The sequence below is a fragment of the Thalassophryne amazonica genome, chromosome 6 (genome assembly GCF_902500255.1).
Source record: "Thalassophryne amazonica chromosome 6, fThaAma1.1, whole genome shotgun sequence".
Classification (NCBI taxonomy): domain Eukaryota; kingdom Metazoa; phylum Chordata; class Actinopteri; order Batrachoidiformes; family Batrachoididae; genus Thalassophryne; species Thalassophryne amazonica.
The window spans coordinates 111,659,766-111,679,455 of record NC_047108.1 but is presented as its reverse complement, the minus strand read 5'-3'; the positions used below and the strand labels follow the sequence as shown (position 1 = coordinate 111,679,455).

Sequence of the window (19,690 nt, the reverse complement as noted above, 5' to 3'; positions counted from 1 at the left end):
CTGGTTAACATCCAAGTCCATCAACTATAAACCATATTGGTATTTGCCAAACACCTCTGTCCAGTGACTTCATGGACTCCTCCCAAGTGTTTCTTGGTCTCAAAACCGAGGACCCAGAGACATGGACGGCACTGCAGAGACAGGTTTGATATGTTCACCGTGCAAGTGAGACTTACACTAAGTTTTTCTGCCCTCCTCCCTAAAAGCTGTCAAAAAAAAAAAAGTGCTTGCCGGTGAACCACACAAACTTCTTTGACCAACCGGCTTGTCTGTGTCCCTTCGACAGCCGTCAAACTGCTGCTGAATGTGGGACTCCTGCACTGAGCTCTGTGCTCACAGCCCGTTGGTTTGGTGGAGGAGGTGGGGTCTGGAAGGCTCACTACAAAACACTATCTACACCCCTGGAATACAAAATGGTTAACAGAGAACCAAAACAAACACAAACATCTAAAGAGACATAATCAACTATTATTTAGGAATTTGTGCACGAGTTAAAGGAAGATATAGAAAAGTATTTATGGATGCAATCTAATCATAAGTTGTTTACAGACATATTTCTGTGACAAACGACATAACAGATTTTCTGTAAATAGTTTATTAAATAAAAAAGTCTCCCATATAAAAAAGAAAGCTACAGTCCACATTTTTTAAACATAACTTGAAATCAAAGGGGTAGAATGCGAAAAAATAATTACAATTCCAAGAAAAATTCACAATTTCTTTCTCTAACAATATAAAATCAAAATAAAACACATTAACTGTACATATGTACAAATCTCCCAAGTGTAGAAATTGCATAATCTGCATTCTTTTTCACTTTTATTTATTTATTTGTTTTTAAATACAGCGAGACGCCGGTAGTCTTTTGGCAGGGCAGTGTGTGGAGACGAGCCAATGGCAACAGAAAAGACATCATCCCTCTCGACATTTACATTGAGCCGATCAGTTCTGGACACGTGGGGAGTTAAACATACGTACGTACCCGTCTGACCAAACGACTGAGGGGCCAAAGTCTGACTCTCAACACAATAAATAAATAAGCTCCATCACACCACAGCGACACCAAACTCTTCACAGCAACCACGAGCACAGCGTGTGAAAGGTACGAAGGCCTGATGCCGACGCAGCACGTCCCAACATCTCGCTCACACGCACGCACACACTTCCCGCTGTGTCTCAATGATTCAGACAAAATAAGACTTAAAAAAAATTAGTGATGTATAAACCATCAAAACATTTGGAAAACCTTGAACCAAGAACATCTGACCAGACACTGATGAGGACAGAGCTCAAAGCTGAAGACACACACACACACACACACTTTCCTTCTTATGACTTTCATAACATTGTGGAGACATTAGCATGGCTTTTTAAAATCTAACTTCCAACAGTGTCTCATTTTCTTACATCGGGCGTGGTTCAGGCAGACGGGCTGAATGGGGTTCGAACTCACAGCATCATAGGAAGAACAAACAGTACTCTGCTTTTACTTTCTTGTTCATATGTAATCCAATAATGAACAAATCTCTGATCACAAAGTCCACCAACCTTTACTGTGTGAACAAGATGCAATTTTTTTTTTTTTTTTTGTATTTATTTTCAGGCTACTTCTTGCTCCTGTTGTGTTTTTTTTTCTATATAATAGTGGTTGCCGTGACTACAGTTGGCATGGCAACGTAGTATTAGTGCAGTTGAACAGAAGGGCGGGGGGGGGGGGGGGGGGGGAGGGGAGCTAAACTTTGGAAAGCAGTGATGATGGTGGAGAGACACAAGAAAGAGGAGGCGTGTCCACATATGATGAGTGAACAGCTTTGTCTGGCAGCTTCCTCCACCAATCACTGCCTCTGAGACCTGGCGCCTCGTCGTCTCCGGCCACGGATGGACCTTTCAGGCTTCAGAAGTGCTGCCTGAAAGAGGAGAGATACGATGGTCAAATGATACCGGAATTTCCCTCTTTCAGACTATTATTTAGTTATTTAGTGTGTGTTTTCTATTAGATAACCCATATAATTAAAAAAAAAAAATCAAATAAATACAAAAAGTGGCGCAAAGAAATCTCCCAAACAGCATGAATACTTCTGCTATTCAAAGGATGGCCTGATACTTCTGTCATTATTTAGTCAGCGTCCCAGCAGCTCGGTCCGACACAGTCTGACGAGACTGGACAAACTCACACAGACAGAACATTTTTGGTGGCCAGTACTCAGGAGTCTGTGCTTAGTACAGACAGAACAGGACGACCTCTATTGTGAGGGAGCATCTGCTACAACATGTTGTCCATGTGGCCTGTTTCTCTGTACACAATCGCCTGAGTGAGCAGGACCCCAGTAGCTGGAGAAGACCATGGGGACGTCCAAGTCTCACCTGGCTGTGTTCAATGGAACAGCACGTGTACAAAAGTGAGTAAAGGGCAAAATCCTTATATGTTATTTGCATATACACTGGAAACACTGCACATTCTATTCAAAGCCAAAACATAAAGAACAATTTACAGAATTTGTTATTACTTTACAAGAAGTCAAGAAAAAGAAATATTAGGCTGTTGTATGTATATATATATATATATATATATATATATACACACACACACATATACACACACACACACACACACACACACAGTGAGGAAAATAAGTATTTTAACACCCTGCGATTTTGCAAGGTCTCCCACTTAGAAATCATGGAGGAGTCTGAAATTTTCATCTTAGGTGCATGTCCACTGTGAGAGACATAATCTTAAAAAAAAAAAAAAAAAATCCAGAAATCACAATGTATGATATTTTTTTTTTAATAGTTTATTTGTATGTTACTGCTGCAAATAACATTTGACCCCCCTACCAACCAGCAAGAATTCTGGCTCTCACAGACCTGTTAATTTTTCTTTAAGAAGCCCTCTTATTCTGCACTCTTAACCTGTATTAATTGCACCTGTTTGAACTTGTTACCTGTATAAAAGACACCTGTTCACACACTCAATCACACTCCAACCTGTCCATCATAGCCAAGACCAAAGAGCTGTCTAAGGACACCAGGGACAAAACTGTAAACCTGCAAAAGGCTGGGATAGACTACAGGACAACAGGCAAGCAGCTTGGTAGAAGACAACTGTTATGATTATTTATTACAAAGTGGAAGAAACAAGATGACTGTCAATCTCCCTCAGTCTGGGATTCCATGCAAGATCTCACTTTGTGGGGCAAGGATGATTCTGAGAAAGCTCAGAACTACACAGGAGGAACTGGTCAATGACCACAAGAGAGCTGGGACCACAGTCACAAAGATTACATTAGTAACACATGATGCTGTCATGGTTTAAAATCCTGCAGGGTAGCAAGGTTCCCCTGCTCAAGCCAGCACGGGAGACATGGGAGAAGGTCATGTCATATGAGATCAGAAAAGAGCTTTTTGGAATCAACTCCACTTACCATGTTTAGAGGATGAGAACAACCCCAAGAAAACCACCCCAACCGTGAAGCATGGGGGTGGAAACATCATACTCAGGGGGTGCTCTTCTGCAAAGGGGACAGGACGACTGCACCATATTGAAGGGAGGATGGATGGGGTCATGTATTGTGAGATTTTGGCAAACAACCTCCTTCCCTCAGTAAGAGTATTGAAGATGGGTCGTGGCTGGGTCTTCAGCATGACAATGACCCCAAACACACAGCCAGGGCAACTAAGGAGGGGCTCCGTAAGAAGCATTTCAAGGTCCTGGAGTGGCCTGGCCAGTCTCCAGACCTGAACTCAATAGAAAATCTTTGGAGGGAGCTGAATCTGTATGGAGGAGTGGACCAAAATCCCTGCTGCAGTGTGTGCAAACCTGGTGAAAAACTACAGGAAACATCTGACCTCTGTAATTGCAAACAAAGGCTACTGTACCAAGTATTAACATTGATTTTCACAGGTGTTCAAATACTTATTTGCAGCAGATACATACAAATAAATTATATAAAAATAAATAAATAAATAAATAAATAAACAAACATACATTGTGATTTCCGGATTTTTTTTTTTTAGATTATGTCTCTCACAGTGGACGTGCACCTAAGATGAAAATTTCAGACCCCTCCATGATTTTAGCTTGTTCTTTCTGTGACTCTTATTCCTCCCTCACAGGTGGAACTTATTTAAGGATGAAGACAGTAAATGTTGTTCCTGCTGGTTGATGTGTTTTTGTCTCTGAAAATCTGAGTAAAATGGGTCGTTCCAGACATCAATCAGAAGAACAGAGAACTTTGAATAAAAAGTTGATTGGAGAGGAGAAAAGATATGAAAAAGTGCAGAAAATGATCTGAAATGATTTAAAATGGAACCAAAACCCACCATTCAAATGGATCAAAGAACAGACAGAATGACAAAGACACAGACAAAGATCAGCTCCAGGAGGATCAAAGAAAGTCTGAAGGTACCTGTGAGTCCTGGAACAGTGAGAAGACAAACTATGTGAAGACAAACTGTGGACAAGAGACCCCACAAAGCCCTACTGTGGAAAAAACCACGTGCTGAAGAGGTTTGACAAAGAACACACTGACTGAAGAGAAATGCAGCAACATTTTGTTCTTTTTGGGCCTCGGGGTCACAGACAGTTTGTTAGACGACCCCAAAAACTGAACTGAAGCCACAGTCCACTGTGAAGCCAGTGAAGCCTGGTGGAGCATCATGATTTAGAGATGTTTCTCACACTGTGGCATCGTGTCTGTTGATCACATCCCAGGATCAGGGATCAGTTTGAACACATCAGAATACTTGAAGAGGTCATGTTGTCTTATGACGAAATGTTTCAATAAGACAACGACCCCAAACACACCAGCAAGTCAGCAGCATCTTGGTTCCAGACCCACCAGATTAGCGTCCAGTCCAATCCCAGGATCTTAATCCAAAAGAAAACCTGTGGGGGGTGACGTCAAAAATACTGTTTCTGAGACAAAACCAACAAATGCAAAGGGACTGTGGACTGTAGTCCAAAGGACCTGGACTGGAAAACCTGTTCACAGGGACAGAAGAGGGTCGACTCCATGAAACACAGATGTGAAGCAGGTCTCAGAAACAGTGTTCATACAACTAAATATCAGTTCAGTCATTCACAGGAAAGAGAAAACTTTCATGTGGGGAAAAAGTATTTTTCACTTGAAAATTGCAGATACGGTTTTTTTTGTTTGTTTTCTTTAACAGTCTAATATTCGGGGGGGGGGGGGGGGGGGTCCACTTTCTGTAAAATAATACATTTGATAAGTTTTTCTTCATGTTTTGATTGGGAATAGAATGTGCAGTGCTCACAACACAACTATTATAAGGATTTTTATTTTTACTCCCTTTTTCTACACACTGCTATTATTTTGAACACAACTGTAGATGCCTATTTTAGAGATGTGAGAATGGACAGGTTGTGTGCCTGGGTGGTTACCATCCAGGACCCAAAGTGGTTCTGTGGTGTTGTGGATGCTGCAAAGCATAGCAAGACGGCATGCTCTAAGACCTGACTTAGTGTGAAGTCTGGAAACTATTTCTCCAGTGAAAGACTGGTGCTTTCTCGATGGTATATGGTGTATTTGTACCACCAAAGACGGCCACTTTACGGTTGGTATCGTGACATATTTACCCTCATGTTCAAGAGGAACCTTCCTGTAGCAATACACCCCCAAGAAACGGATTCCATTAGACAAGGTGTTCTTTTCTTATTGTGTAGAAATAAAAAGTTTACAGTTGGACGCCTGTAGGGAGGATGTCAAAACATAACGAACCCCCCCCAATTTGGTTGAGCAGGGGCATAAAAATGATGCCACCAAACAGCTGAACAATCAGCACATTAGCTCAGTACAGCTGTCGAAGTGCTGAGGTCAGGAGATGAGCGTATGCTTGTGCCATCATCCAACAAGCCCAGCTGGTTGTTGAATGATGGATGACGCCTCTGAAGTAACTAACAAAACCTGACGCTGACAGTTTACCAGGTGATGTTGGCATGTCGCCGAGGTGGTCTTCTTCTTACCGTAGCCTTGGATTCCTGTAGTGCCATAGTATCCAGGTCTCTGAAGTTTTCCAGCACATTATGTAGCCTGACACATAAGAACATCAATAAGAACTCTGATGTCACAAGAAACCAACAAATCAACCTGCTTCAGACGTTCATTATGAAACACAAGGGAAACTACAGGACTGCAAGTGACAAATGGGTCATGTGACCTGTCAGACTCTGGATTTGCCCCGTCTACATCACGTTTCAGAAACAACTCACAAATAACCAAACTTACATTCGTTTTCTTTTCCGTCCTCTTCTCGCTCCCCCCACTGCTTCATCCTTGCGGGGAGAATCATAATTTCCATTACAAAAACACTGTGTGTGTATACATATGTGGTAATGTTTTGGAAGTGGTCAAAACCAAGACCAGGATTTCTTTTGACCGAATGTACATGTTAGGAGGCAGGTTGGGCTGCACATCTTTAAACAAATGCTGCTTATGAGTTTGAAGGAAATGGAGAACATCCACTCACCATTTCCTGTTTGCTGTGCAACAGCATCCCAGCCATGTCCTCCTTGGACCTACTACTGCAATCGCTCACAGGACTGACATATGCTACCTGGGGAAGGTGGCCCTGCCTATCCACCCCCGTCTCCACATAGGGACACACTGCCCTAACTGGCCCAGCACAATCTGTTTTAGCCTCCTCCAAATATACTGAGGGTAGAGGAGGCTCTGGGTGAGAATGTCCCTCAACCACGACCAGCTTCCTTTGTAAGGGTGACGTCGAGTCATCTTCAGTAGGTTTTGGTGTCCCCTGGGCTGGAGAATGTGCTGCAACTTCCAGGCTGAGGCGCGATAAATCAGGGTTGCGGAGGGAGCAAGCCCGACGTGGACTGAGTGAGACTGGTGCGCTTGCCTGAGGAAGAACTGGGATGGGGGTGGATGGGGTGTGGTGCTCAACTGGGAAGGAAACTGGCGGTAAGGCACAGAAGGGTGAGGTGGGGTCCGACGGCCCCATTTGGGCCCCGTCTTCCTGCTCTTTAGCACTGACTTGGAGAAAAGAGGTATAAATCGTGTCCATGAAAGATGTGTAAGGATCAATAATCCCCCCGCTGCTCACAGACCTGCCCTCGGATCCTTGCTGTGGGGGTGAGGTGGGTTCTGGGACAGGAGTTGGCGCATGACCAGGACTGGAACCCACGTCAGGAGCCATGTGACTGACTGGAATGTCTTCCTGTGGGGTGGGGCTTTGTGTTTCAGGCAAAGAGATTGGTTTCTCTCCTTCTGAGTGTGGTGCAAGATTAAGCTGGAAGAGGAAGAAATGAAGCAGTCAGATCACAAAACCAATGGTAGGAAAGGAAATGATACAGGGCTGGTACCAGATGCTTTCATTTGTGGCTTAAACAATTCTTCTCGAGACTTCAGTAATGTCACTACTAAACATCATCAATGCTGCAATTCTCTTAGGGAGTGACAAGGATGGACAGGATCAGGAATGAATGTAGAGGGACAGCACAGGTTGGACAGATTGGAAACAAAGTCAGAGAGGTGAGACTGAGATGGTTTGGACATGTGCAGAGGAGGGACCTAGGGTATATAGGGAGAAGGATGCTGAGGATGGAACCACCAGGCAGGAGGAGAAGAGGGAGGACAAAGAGGAGGTTTCTAGATGTGCTGAGGGATGACACGCAGGAGGTTGGATGCTGTGATGCATCATGGAGGAAACCTCTTCAAAGTCAATCTGCCATCCATAAAATGACACTTGTTAAATACTCTGTTCCGCAGGACAGGCAGCTAGCGTTGGCAGCTAGCTAGCTATGGTACTATAACTTCCTGCTATGCGATGTGATGACATACATTGTGTGATGATAATAATAATAATAATAATAATACACAACTGCTTTAGTTCACAAAGTACTGGTTGTTGCCCCCTATTGGGCCATGAAAGTACTACAGGTGGGTCAAGATAATAATAAATAAATCAAAGTCCACAGGCCGTGTGGGTTTGTGAGTGTGTTATTTGAGTCACAGATAAATTCACACAACTTTCTGCTGTTTGGGTGGAGGTGCGACGTGCTGAGTTTGAGAATGTAACCGCTGTACAGTTCTTTGTTTCTCTAATTTAGTGCAGTTCTGTGCAGAGGGGGTCTGTCTCTCACTTACCCAGTTCACTCGAACACTCCCCTCCTTTGTTTTTATATCTAAATTCATATAAAAACCTTTATACAGGCTTGTGTGGCCGTATCATTATTTGAGCGCATAATCAGTGTTAAATAATGTTGTATTTCTCTACAAAAAAAGGTTTCTCTCACTGACAACCACACCTGATCCTAATCCATCATCCTCTAACCCTCCAGCAAGTGGCAGACAATACGTATAAGGGATAAAATGGTTTTTCAATTAAGCTGATGGATCAAAGTTCACGAGATGCTAAGGGTTTGTCCTCATTATTTACCATTTTAAGTTGGCAAGTTGAAAGATGTTAGACATTGTTTTTTGAGTTACTGCTAAACTGGAGGAGACATTTTCATTCATTCATCTATTCACTCACTGCATTCTTAGGATGGGATAAATGCAGAGGACAACGTTCGTTGGATGTATTCACAACAATAAAGCCCCTTCATCCTTCTTTTCTAAAGCAAAGGAGTGATAATCTTTTACTGAGTGAACCCGGGTGTTGTCTGATTACTCACACATGTAAAAGGGGGACAAAAAAAAGGAAAAGAGGAAAAGAAATAAATCTGTGCGTGCACCAACCTGTATATTGTTCAGTAAGTTGAGAGCTCCATCTGGACCTTGAACAAGAGGCACACCCAAAGCAGAGGTCTGAACTGAGGGTACAAGGATGGAACCAGGTCCTAACCCCACCATGTTATGGAGACCTGAGATGCTTGAAAGATCTCCTACAAAGACACATTTCAAGAGATGCTCTACATTTATCACAACACAACAGCAGTGACAGCTTAACATTTCAAATAAAGTGCTGTAATAATCCATCTCATGCCACTTATTTACATGGAACCTCAACCAGTGTCATACAAACATTAATTCTTTGAGGTAAACCTGATGTAGGACACATTCTATATTCTGTTTAAAACCAAAGGTGAGAGACTGTGAACACAAACTCACCTAAAACAGCAGGGTTCAGCAGCGAGGGCAATAACTGCTGGAGGATGGGGTTGTCTTTGCCTTGGAGAGGGAGGGGAATCAGGGTGTCCACACCCGTGTCAGTAGGTACCTGTAGAGTAGTAATTACAGCAGAATAGTGAACCAATCAAAAAGGCACAAACAAGGCAAATGCAAGTAACACAATCACACAAATCAAAATGTTTTGACACGTAAACTTTGTGGCACAATTACTGCACAAGAGTCTCTCAGACTGGTCACAGTGAAAAAAGGTCACTAAAATGTGAACTTAGTTTTGTTTTTGTATTGGGGTGGTGGTGGTGGGGCTGTGTTAGGCACAGCGCTACATGATGTTTAACCAACATTTGCCTCTCACAGTGCAACGTCTCCTTTCTATACGTAGAGTTGATCAGATTATTGATGGTGGTCTTGTGGACTGTTGGTCCAGTCCTGTTTAAAAGATGTGAGAAGTTGCTAGAAATTGGAACACGTTACCACATGTCAACAACAAAGCATGTCAGGTGACGTGTCTGGCAAGTACGCATGCCAGGAAAGAACGGCAGTCTGCAGCTTCCAGGACCTGTGTCCAGCACGGGGCTGTTCATCATCACGCTGTAAGACAAGGCGATAGTAGCAGGTGAACAGCATCACAGTCAGCCCCAGGATCTAGGCACAGTACCTCTGCACTGGAATGACCATCAGTAAAATGTCCCTGGGCTCCTTGTAGCTAATGGCTGCCCATACTACGATCTGTCCCCACACCGGACCACTCTGTTCACAGCACTGACGTCAACAAACTACTCAGCCACGTGACGTACACGCCGTCTGCTACAGAGTAAAGTCAGAGCAACGAGGAAACTATTGGCCGGTTGTGAGATTTAATTTTGTAGCAGACTTCTGGCATTATGTGCATTTCTCAGCCGATTAGAAAATCAGAACTGTAATCAAACAGTTGCCCCAAGGCGCTCTACATTGTAAGGCAAAGCCATACAATAATTACGGAAAAACCCCAACGGTCAAAACGACCCCCTGTGAGCAAGCACTTGGCGACAGTGGGAAGGAAAAACTCCCTTTTAACAGGAAGAAACCTCCAGCAGAACCAGGCTCAGGGAGGGGCAGTCTTCTGCTGGGACTGGTTGGGGCTGAGGGAGAGAACCAGGAAAAAGACATGCTGTGGAGGAGAGCAGAGAGCATTCCATCAAAGTACTTTTTTAATTTTGTGTGTGTGTGCGCGCACTCGCACAGCAGCTGTTTTGACCCACAATTTAGACAGACTTCTGGCTGAATTTGAACAATGTATAAATCAGTATTAAGCTTGTAGACTCTCTCAAATGTCATAAAACTGTCAGTCTCTATAAGGAACATTTAAAAAGAGAATTTATGTTGAATAATCCCTTAAAAAATAACAGCTGACATGCAGGTTAAAACGGCTGTTACGCTGTTTTAACCCACACGTCAGCTGTTTATTGCTGGTTAATGGACGTGGAATGTCTCCGTGATGACACAGATATATATATATTTATTAGATTTTTCACAGTTTATATACAACACTTATTAGTGTTTTTAACAGGCTGCGTTTATGACTTGTGGCTGTGCAGGTGCACAAAACCTTCTCACAGCTGCTGCTTTTACCGTGACTGCATCAAAATGAAGTTATCACTTAAAAACGAGCTATCAGAACACAACATCACTTATGTAAACTTTGGAATTAATCTGTGCCTCAGTTCTTTACGTTAACCAATACAGTAGTGTTCAGAATAATAGTAGTGCTATGTGACTAAAAAGATTAATCCAGGTTTTGAGTATATTTCTTATTGTTACATGGGAAACAAAGTACCAGTAGATTCAGTAGATTCTCACAAATCCAACAAGACCAAGCATTCATGATATGCACACTCTTAAGGCTATGAAATTTGGCTATTAGTAAAAAAAAAAAAAAAAAGTAGAAAAGGGGGTGTTCACAATAACAGTAGTGTGGCATTCAGTCAGTGAGTTTGTCAATTTTGTGGCACAAACAGGTGTGAATCAGGTGTCCCCTATTTAAGGATGAAGCCAGCACCTGTTGAACATGCTTTTCTCTTTGAAAGCCTGAGCAAAATGGGACATTCAAGACATTGTTCAGAAGAACAGCGTAGTTTCATTAAAAAGTTGATTGGAGAGGGGAAAACGTATACGCAGGTGCAAAAAATTATAGACTGTTCATCTACAATGATCTCCAATGCTCTAAAATGGCCAAAAAAAAAAAAAAAGACGCGTGAAAGAAAACCATCAAAATGGATAGAAGAATAACCAGAATGGCAAAGGCTCACCCACTGATCAGCTCCAGGATGATCAAAGACAGTCTGGAGTTACCTGTAAATGCTGTGACAGTTAGAAGATGCCTGTGTGAAGCTAATTTATTTGCAAGAATCCCCCGCAAAGTCCCTCTGTTAAATAAAAGACATGTGCAGAAGAGGTTACAATTTGCCAAAGAACACATCAACTGGCCTAAAGAGAAATGGAGGAATATTTTGTGGACTGATGAGAGTAAAATTGTTCTTTTTGGGTCCAAGGGCCGCAGACAGTTTGTGAGACGACCCCCAAACTCTGAATTCAAGCCACAATTCACAGTGAAGTCAGTGAAGCATGGTGGTGCAAGCATCATGGTATGGGCATGTTTCTGCTACTATGGTGTTGGGCCTATATATATCGCATACCAGGTATCATGGATCAGTTTGGATATGTCAAAATACTTGATGAGGTCATGTTGCCTTATGCTGAAGAGGACATGCCCTTGAAATGGGTGTTTCAACAAGACAATGGCCCCAAGCACACTAGTAACCGAACAAAATCTTGGTTCCAAACCAACAAAATTAATCTCTCTCAGATGTGAAGAAATCATGAAAAACTGTGGTTATACAACTATATACTAGTTTAGTGATTCACAGGATTGCTAAAAAAGCAGTTTGAACATAATAGTTTTGAGTTTGTAGCGTCAACAGCAGATGCTACCATTATTGTGAACACCCCCTTTTCTACTTTTTTTTTACTAATAGCCCAATTTCATAGCCTTAAGAGTGTGCATATCATGAATGCTTGGTCTTGTTGGATTTGTGAGAATCTACTGAAACCTTGTTTCCCATGTAACAATAAGAAATATACTCAAAGCCTGGATTAATCTTTTTAGTCACATAGCACTACTACTATTCTGAACACTACTGTACATTCCATTGAAGCGCACGCTGAGACGCTTCTAGTAACTACAGCCGGTCATGGAAGTGCACAAAGTAATCCAGGTGGATCATTGGATGGTCACTAACAGACTAAATCTAAACTGTTCTGATTTCAGTGTGACATGTCCTTTAATAGGCTTTGCTATGCAGTTAAATCAATGAGCTTATATTTATTTTATATTAAAAGTTAAAAAGTTTTAACTAGTTTTTGTATTAGAATAATGAAAGTTGTTATTTTTCTTCCTATGTGGTTCTGTGTGCACAGAAGAAATCTTACATAATTTACTTCAACTCATAAAAATGCGGGGGGGGGGGGGGGGGGGGGGGGAGTAGAACATCACAAATATAAAAACAGCATAAAGACCTGAGTGTGATTTGTCAAAGGCACTGAGATAAAAAAAAAAACATTTTAATTAGGAAAACAATCTAAGTAATGAAAAAACAGTGGCAACATTAAACATGTTTCTGCCATGTTCTCAGGAACCAAAAGAAGCTCAGTGGAACCAGCAGCAGGAGATGGGGAAGCCTACCTGAGGTTGGGTATGTTGGGTTTGTTGTGCGGGGACTAGCTGGGTATGAGCAGGTGGGTGGAGCTCAGCAGAGCCCAGGGCAGCAGTGAGGAGAGCAGGACTGAGGGGCAGGAAGGCGGCGGGGGGAGGAGGAAGAGAGGCAGAGAGGAGCATTGACTGCAGGGCTTGTATCGAGCCCTCACTTGTTGGAGGAATAGAGAGGAGGCTCTGTGGGACCTCCATGAGTCCTGTGCCATGCAGGGTTGATGGGTCGAGGAAGCCAGAAGTCTTATCCAGGCTGAGGCCCTCTAACGTGGTGGGCATCTGCTGTGACTGCTGAAGTGGAATTTCCAGACTGACCTGGCTTAACTGACCTAGGCCAGACAGAGGTAACAAAGGCGTCTGCTGTTGTCCAAGGAGCAAAGAGGCCATCAATAAAGCCTGAAGGCCAGGTTTTTCTGGAAGCCCTAGATCACCTTCCTGTCCTTGGGTAGGGTTTGAGGTTGTAGGGGGTGGCAGCGGGTTCAGCAGGCCCAAAAGGTTCAGAGGTAACTCCCCCTGGGCATTCAAGAAGGGCAGTGATGGAAACAGAGTGTTGTTATTTAACTGCTGCTGCTTCTGCTGTGTGTCCTGGTTTTGCTGCTGGACCAGTAACGGTTGCTGCTGGTCAGACTGCTGCTGTTCGGCAGGATTCAGTGAAGCTTGTGTTGTGGACGTGGCAGGAGGCATCAGCGCATTGTGTCCCCCTAGCCACAGTCCCCCGAGGGGCAGTGAAGCCAGAACGGTCGGGTCCAGGAGAGATGGTAATCCTCCTGTGGATGACAGCAGCAGAAGCAGCTGCTCTTGGGTCATGAAGGGGAAATCTTCTGCCAGAGTCAGTGGAGCAGATGAGTCCCCCACAGCTGAAGAGGTGTGGGGACTGGGATGATCCCCGAAGCAAGAAGAGCTGTTTGATCCAGGGCTGTTGGATACTGGAGAGCTGGTCACTGTGGAGACTTTAAGGTCCACACAGTCAGGCTCTCTTGGTCCTGTGGGAGGAGATACGTGAATATGATGATCCACCCTTTACAGTTTAATAAAACAATCAAGACACTAAATTTGTAGAAAAGCATTTTAGTGAGAGACATATGAAGGAGTCGTACAAGCTGAGGGTGCAGTTGTGGATGTGATCAGTGGGAATAAACACAGAGAAACAGAGATGAGAGAGAGTTTATACTGAAGCAGTTACAGAATCTACACGTCAACACAGCTGTTAAAGCAAACAGAAAATCATCAGAGAGAAGCCACAGAGCTACGAATCACATGACGGGACCAACAGCAGCAATCAGGAGGACACTGGACCAGTTTTGAACAATAACCTCTGCCACATTTTTCCATGTAACGTGGAGTTGCATCAGGAAGGCCATCCTGATCAAGCTTTGGGCTTGAGACCAGAGGATCCTAGGTTCAAATCCCGGCCTGACCAGAAAATCAATAAGGGCCCTTGGGCAAAGTCCTTAATCCACTAGTTGCTCCTGGTGTGTAGTGAGTACCTTGTATGGCAGCACCCTGACATCAGGGTGAATGTGAGGCATTATTGTAAAGCACTCTGAGTGTCTGATGCAGATGGAAAAGCGCTACATAAATGCAGTCCATTTACCATTCAACCAGTCTGTCCATTCTCCTCTGACCTCTGACCTCAGCAAGGCATTTTCATCCACACAACTGCTGCTCACTGGATATCTTCTCTTTTTCAGACCATTCTCTGTAAACCCTAGAGGTGGTTGTGGGTGAAAAATCCCAGTAGATCAGCGGTTTAAATACTCAGATCAGCCCGTCTGGCACCAACAACTATGCCACATTTAAAGTTACTTAAATCCTCTTTCTTCCTCATTTTGATGCTCGGTTTGAACTTTAGCAAGTTATCTTCACCACGTCTAGATGCCTAAATACATCGAGTTGCTGCTATGTAATTGGCTGATTAGTCATTTGTCTTAAGCAATTGAACAGGTGTACCTAATAAAGTGAGTGTATGTTCAAGGACCTCAAAGGAAGAGCCAAGTTGGACTTCAGGGAGCAACTAGGGGATTAAGGACCTTGCCCAAGGGCCCTTAGTGATTTTCTGGTCAGGTTTGATTGAACTATGGATCCTCTGGTCTCAAGCCCAACACTTAACCACTAGACCATCACCTCCCCACATAACACAAACTGTTACGGATATGTTAATCATCCACTTTGAGGGTCAAGTCCTCTTCATCTGCAGCTACAGCAGGGCTTTTTTGTATTTACACAGATTTATTAAATTAGCCATCAGAGTACAAAAAAATAAAGATTCAAATCTGACAGCTGACTGGAAAAACTATGAGCACCATCGCTGATTACCAACCAAACCCATCTGAGAACCAATTATCATTAAAAACAATAAATAAGTAAAACATTTACAACAGTAATATTACAGCACAAGCAACAACTGGAGTCCGGCTTCATTTTTTTTGTCACCTTTGTACTTCTGCTGTTTGTTAAACGGCATTCTGAAGTTGTGCTTCAACAGACAAAAGTTAAAAACAGATTCATCAAAAGTGTAATGTCAGCTCACCTGCAGAGTGGTTTCCATTGGAAGACAAGATGACATCAGTGGTACGGTCCGAGGAGCTGCCATCCTCTTGGGGCACAGTGGAAGATGCTGCCAGCAGGGCCAGGACGTGATTGCTCAGATCAAGAGGCTTCGGGGAGGTGGAAATTGCCATGGCAACACTGCCTTGAGAATGACTCAGGTCTGCTGATTCCGACACGTTATTAGTGCCAGCCTCTGTTCCCACGGTGATGTGCGACGATGCTTCCTGCAGAGGAGCCTGGGAAACACAGTCTAATGTGGGAATGTGACTCTCTGCAGGCGGGTGCTGGTCTGAGGGAGTTGGTGAAACAGGCCGAGACTGGCTGCTGTCCTGTAAAGCTAAAGTGGAAGTGGGCGGAACTGAAGGAGAACGTCTCTTCAGAGGGCTTGATTTAGTATACTGAGACCTACACTGGGGGGGTGGAGGAGAGAATGCCTGTATTACCGACTGTACAGGATTAGTGTTACTGGTTTGGCACAGTGAGTGAGTCTGGGGATGCTTGGTGTTGGAATAAAGGACAGGAGATGAGGACGAGAGTCTGGAGTTCTGTTTATTAGTGTCTCCGCCTCCACTGCTCGGCCCTGATCCCAGATGACCTGCAGCAGAGCTCGATGCCGTGGCTGCAGCCTGTGCGTTCTGCACACTGAGGAGGTGCAGCAGCGCGGACAAAGGCTGGTTTGGAGCGTCTAAGATGAGGGGAGGCCCTGTGGGAGACGTTACATCTGTTGTGAAGTCCAGAGCCTCACTCTGTCTCAGAGCCCTGGCAGATTGTGGTGTCTGTCGGAGAGGAGGAAGCCTGGACATCTGGCCAGTGAGGAGGGGATGATGGTTTTCTAACATGGCAGCAGTCTGGTTCTGAGCAGCTGAGGTAGAGGAATGCAGGGCAGAAGGTAGAAGGGAGGATGAAGAGGAAAGGTTGATGGCGGTAAGAGGAACAGTGTCTCCTGGCAGGGTCTTCCTGTGCCCGTTGGCCAGCTCCTGAGTGTCACTGAGCGTGCTAAGGACTGTGGGAGACCGGCGCTGCTTCTTTCTGTGCGGTGCATGGCGCTCTGCTGTGGAAGGGAGGTGGTGCAAGGAGGCCAGGGACTGAGCCAGAGACTGGGACGAGGGCAGCAGGACAGAGGAGTTTGCTGCCAGGGAGAGATGGGAAGGCCGAGGAGAAGAAGAGAGGGAGAAGGAAGGGTGGGTATCATGTAAAGTGCTGTTTGTTACCTTCAGAGACGGTTGCTGATGTGTCTCTTTTAAAACCTCCAAAGACGAGGCCAAGCTCACCGGGTTCCCCGGCACATTTGAACTTTGACCCTGTGTTATCTGGTTAGCCAGCTGAGCCTTGGCAGCTGCAGACAGGAGGCTACTTGCAGGGTAAGAAGCCAGGTGTGGTAACCTGCCCTGATGGCTGTGGTTTAGCGTCGGCCCCAGAGGTAAACCTGAGGGCCCGGCAGTGTTTGAACCAAATCCCTGTGTTCCTGGTTTGGGTGTTAGACTCACAGGAACCTTTGAAGACTTTATGTTCCCAATTTTGTCAAGCGCTCGGGGGAGGCTGTGAGTGCTGCTGCTGCTTTGGTTAGTCAGTGAGGAGGGGTTAGTAGGGATTAGGAGATGATGGTTATTAGTGCTGCTGATGCCTGAGTTCTTAAACTGCTCCAAGATGTCTTCCAGTTTGTACTTTGAAAAATGGTGGCTGGGATTTGGGGAACCACCAGAGTGAGAGGAGTGTGGGGAGGAAGAGGAGGATTTCCTTTTCTGAGGCAAGTTACTTCCCATCAGTCCTGCTGTGGAGCTTCCTCCGTGCTCAGAGAGAGGGGAAGGAGAGGCCGAAGGGTGACGGGATCGCTGACGGGGAGACGCACAGTTCATGTTATGTAGAGAAGGAGAGAGGGAGGGAGACTGAGAGAGGGGGGAGCCTCCTACAATGACTCCGTGAGGATGGTGAGCCGGAGCCTGGGGCCCTCTCCCTCCACCACCCAAGGTCATAGAGGAAGAGGGGGGAGGTGTTGTGTGGGCTAACAGTAGAGGAGAACCAGGAATCTCTGGGGTTCTGGATGTTGACCGTTGACCTTGAGTGACATTTTGAGGTGTTGGGGTGCAGGGTGACCTTTGGGCGGTGGTGTACAGTGGAAACGAGGAGCTGCAGGAGGTGATGGAGGAGGTGGAGAGAACAGGAAGGTGAAGTCTTCTAAAAGCATCGAGGGGGTGATGAGAGTTTGTGCCTACGTGAAGCACAGGGGAGGAACCGTTAGTTGGGTAAATGAACTGTTGGGAGGCCTTGGGACTGGCGCTACAGACTGGATGGAGGTTGTTATGGGTTCGAGCTGGGAGTGGATGGAGTTTTGGGTGGTAATTTCTACGGTCCCCTTCTTCCCGCTCCACAGCTGTCCTCTTTGGATTGTGGCTGTCCACTAACCGACTGCTGGCTTCTGAAGGTGCACAAAAACAAAAACAGCCTCTCATATTATATTTCACAAACGTCAGCGGTGGGCACAGTTCCGCTAATCCGCTAATTATCAAAGCTAACGTTTTCATTAGCGGATTAACTTTCCAGATAACTTTGAAAACCATCAGCGGACCAATTAGCTTCTGATAAATTTAGTTCTGATAACTTTTAGACCGCTAACATATTTTTGTGGGCATAGTGAATAAAGTTTAACAGTTAAAAACATTTGTAAAGTCTGAAATCAAAGATTTTAGTGCCTGTCTGTTACATGTTTTGTACCAGACAGCCAGCCATGAATGGTAGAGCTGTATCCTCTAGGGATGTGAATCGTACAACAACTCACGATTCAATTCAATTCCGATTCTTGGGGTGACGATTCGATTCAGAATCGATTTTCGATTCAAAGAGCTCTGAGAAATAGTTATATTACTTAAAAAATGTTTATGTTTAAGAAAATGCAGCTTTACAAGGTTAATCAAGTGATTCTAAAGATGTAAACTTACTTATCTGCTTTGCTCGTTCGGAGTTGACTGGCAGTTTAGCGAAGCGCTGGTCAGTAGTTGGCAGAGACCGCTGCTCCGCTCCTTTTAGCTCCGGGTGATGACGTAGCATGTGGGCTTGCGGATCTGAAGTGTTTCCGAACTACTTAATTTTCATTTTGCAGATTTTGGACACTGCATAAGTCATGTCAAGCTCCTTCTTACGCAGCAAATAATAAAATCCAAAATGCGCCCAAACATTTGCCTTTAGCAAAGACGGTGCTGGCTGAATTAGCTCTTCATCCGCCATGCTAAGCTACAGCTCACGAATGTTTGAAGCACGCCGGACCCCCCCCGCCCCTGGCGGAGACGCTGTAGTACGGAAGCCGTTGCCTGACAAACAGTACACGCAGCGAGTAAGCAAGGAAATGTTTAATAAAATGCTTTTTAAAAATCGATTCTTGGACATTTTGGATCGATTCAGAATCATAATAAATAAGAATCGCGATTCAGACGTGAATAGATTTTTTCCAACACCCCTACTATCCTCTGCAGGCAGAGGAGAGCTAACTACCAGAGAGAATGGAAGAGGGAAGGAGCAAAAAAAAAAAAGAAGATAATTTCTCTTCACACTATACAGATCTGCCGGTCATTTCACTGCAGTCTTGCACAGGCAGACACTTTTGACCTATGGTTATAATTTTAAACAAACTAATTCCGGACAAGTTATCGAAATTAACATCACATCTGTCATTTTACAAAGTGAAAATATCAGCTGGGTACATTAGTTTCCTGATGTCAGGGGTTGGCTGGTCAGTATAATACACAGTTACTGAAATGTGTGGTGGGTTTTACAAATAAATCTGTATTTGTAAAATGGATTTTTTTTTCTTTCATTTGTTAAAATTGGCAATTTGAAAACTGAAAATTCTGTTTGTTAAGTCCTTCACTTTTAGCAAATGTGTGGCATGAGGAGTTAAACAGAATTTTAGTTTTTCAAATTGCCTTTTTTTTTCCTCTTCCTCTCCTTTCTCTCTGGTCACCAGGTCTCTTTTGCTGAGAGAAAGCCGATCTGAGACAGAGGCACTAACTTGTTGTTGTGTTAGTACCTGCCGTGTACTGAAGTCAATCCTGAAAGTTATCGGTTTACCTTTTATCTGTAACTTCTGCTAATTTTTTTTTAGGGATTTATCGGTTTAGCTTTATAAAAGTTAACTTTTCACTTAGTGGATTAACAGTTATCAAAGCTAATGTTTTGGTTAGCTGCACCCACCACTGACAAATGTACATGTAATTCCTCAAAATAAAAAACTACAAATGCAATGGATTTCCTGACAGTTTGTCTTAATTTGCTCAGCCCCAAATCAACACATGCT

General features: G+C 44.1%; 1 protein-coding gene across 1 annotated transcript in view; it reads right to left on the bottom strand.

Moving 5' to 3' along the window:
* Positions 1 to 579: 579 nt before the first annotated feature.
* The window catches only part of mbd6 (methyl-CpG binding domain protein 6), a 38,743-nt gene continuing 19,632 nt past the window's right edge, over positions 580 to 19,690 (bottom strand). Inside the window, exons 6-13 of the mRNA XM_034173145.1 lie at positions 15,383 to 17,818; positions 12,829 to 13,835; positions 9,090 to 9,198; positions 8,718 to 8,863; positions 6,490 to 7,266; positions 6,249 to 6,295; positions 5,987 to 6,053; positions 580 to 1,907 (exon numbers count right to left, since the gene is read on the bottom strand). Of these exons, the coding sequence (XP_034029036.1) occupies positions 1,836 to 1,907; positions 5,987 to 6,053; positions 6,249 to 6,295; positions 6,490 to 7,266; positions 8,718 to 8,863; positions 9,090 to 9,198; positions 12,829 to 13,835; positions 15,383 to 17,818 (4,661 nt within the window). The 3' untranslated portion in view covers positions 580 to 1,835. The remainder of the gene's footprint in view (positions 1,908 to 5,986; positions 6,054 to 6,248; positions 6,296 to 6,489; positions 7,267 to 8,717; positions 8,864 to 9,089; positions 9,199 to 12,828; positions 13,836 to 15,382; positions 17,819 to 19,690) is intronic.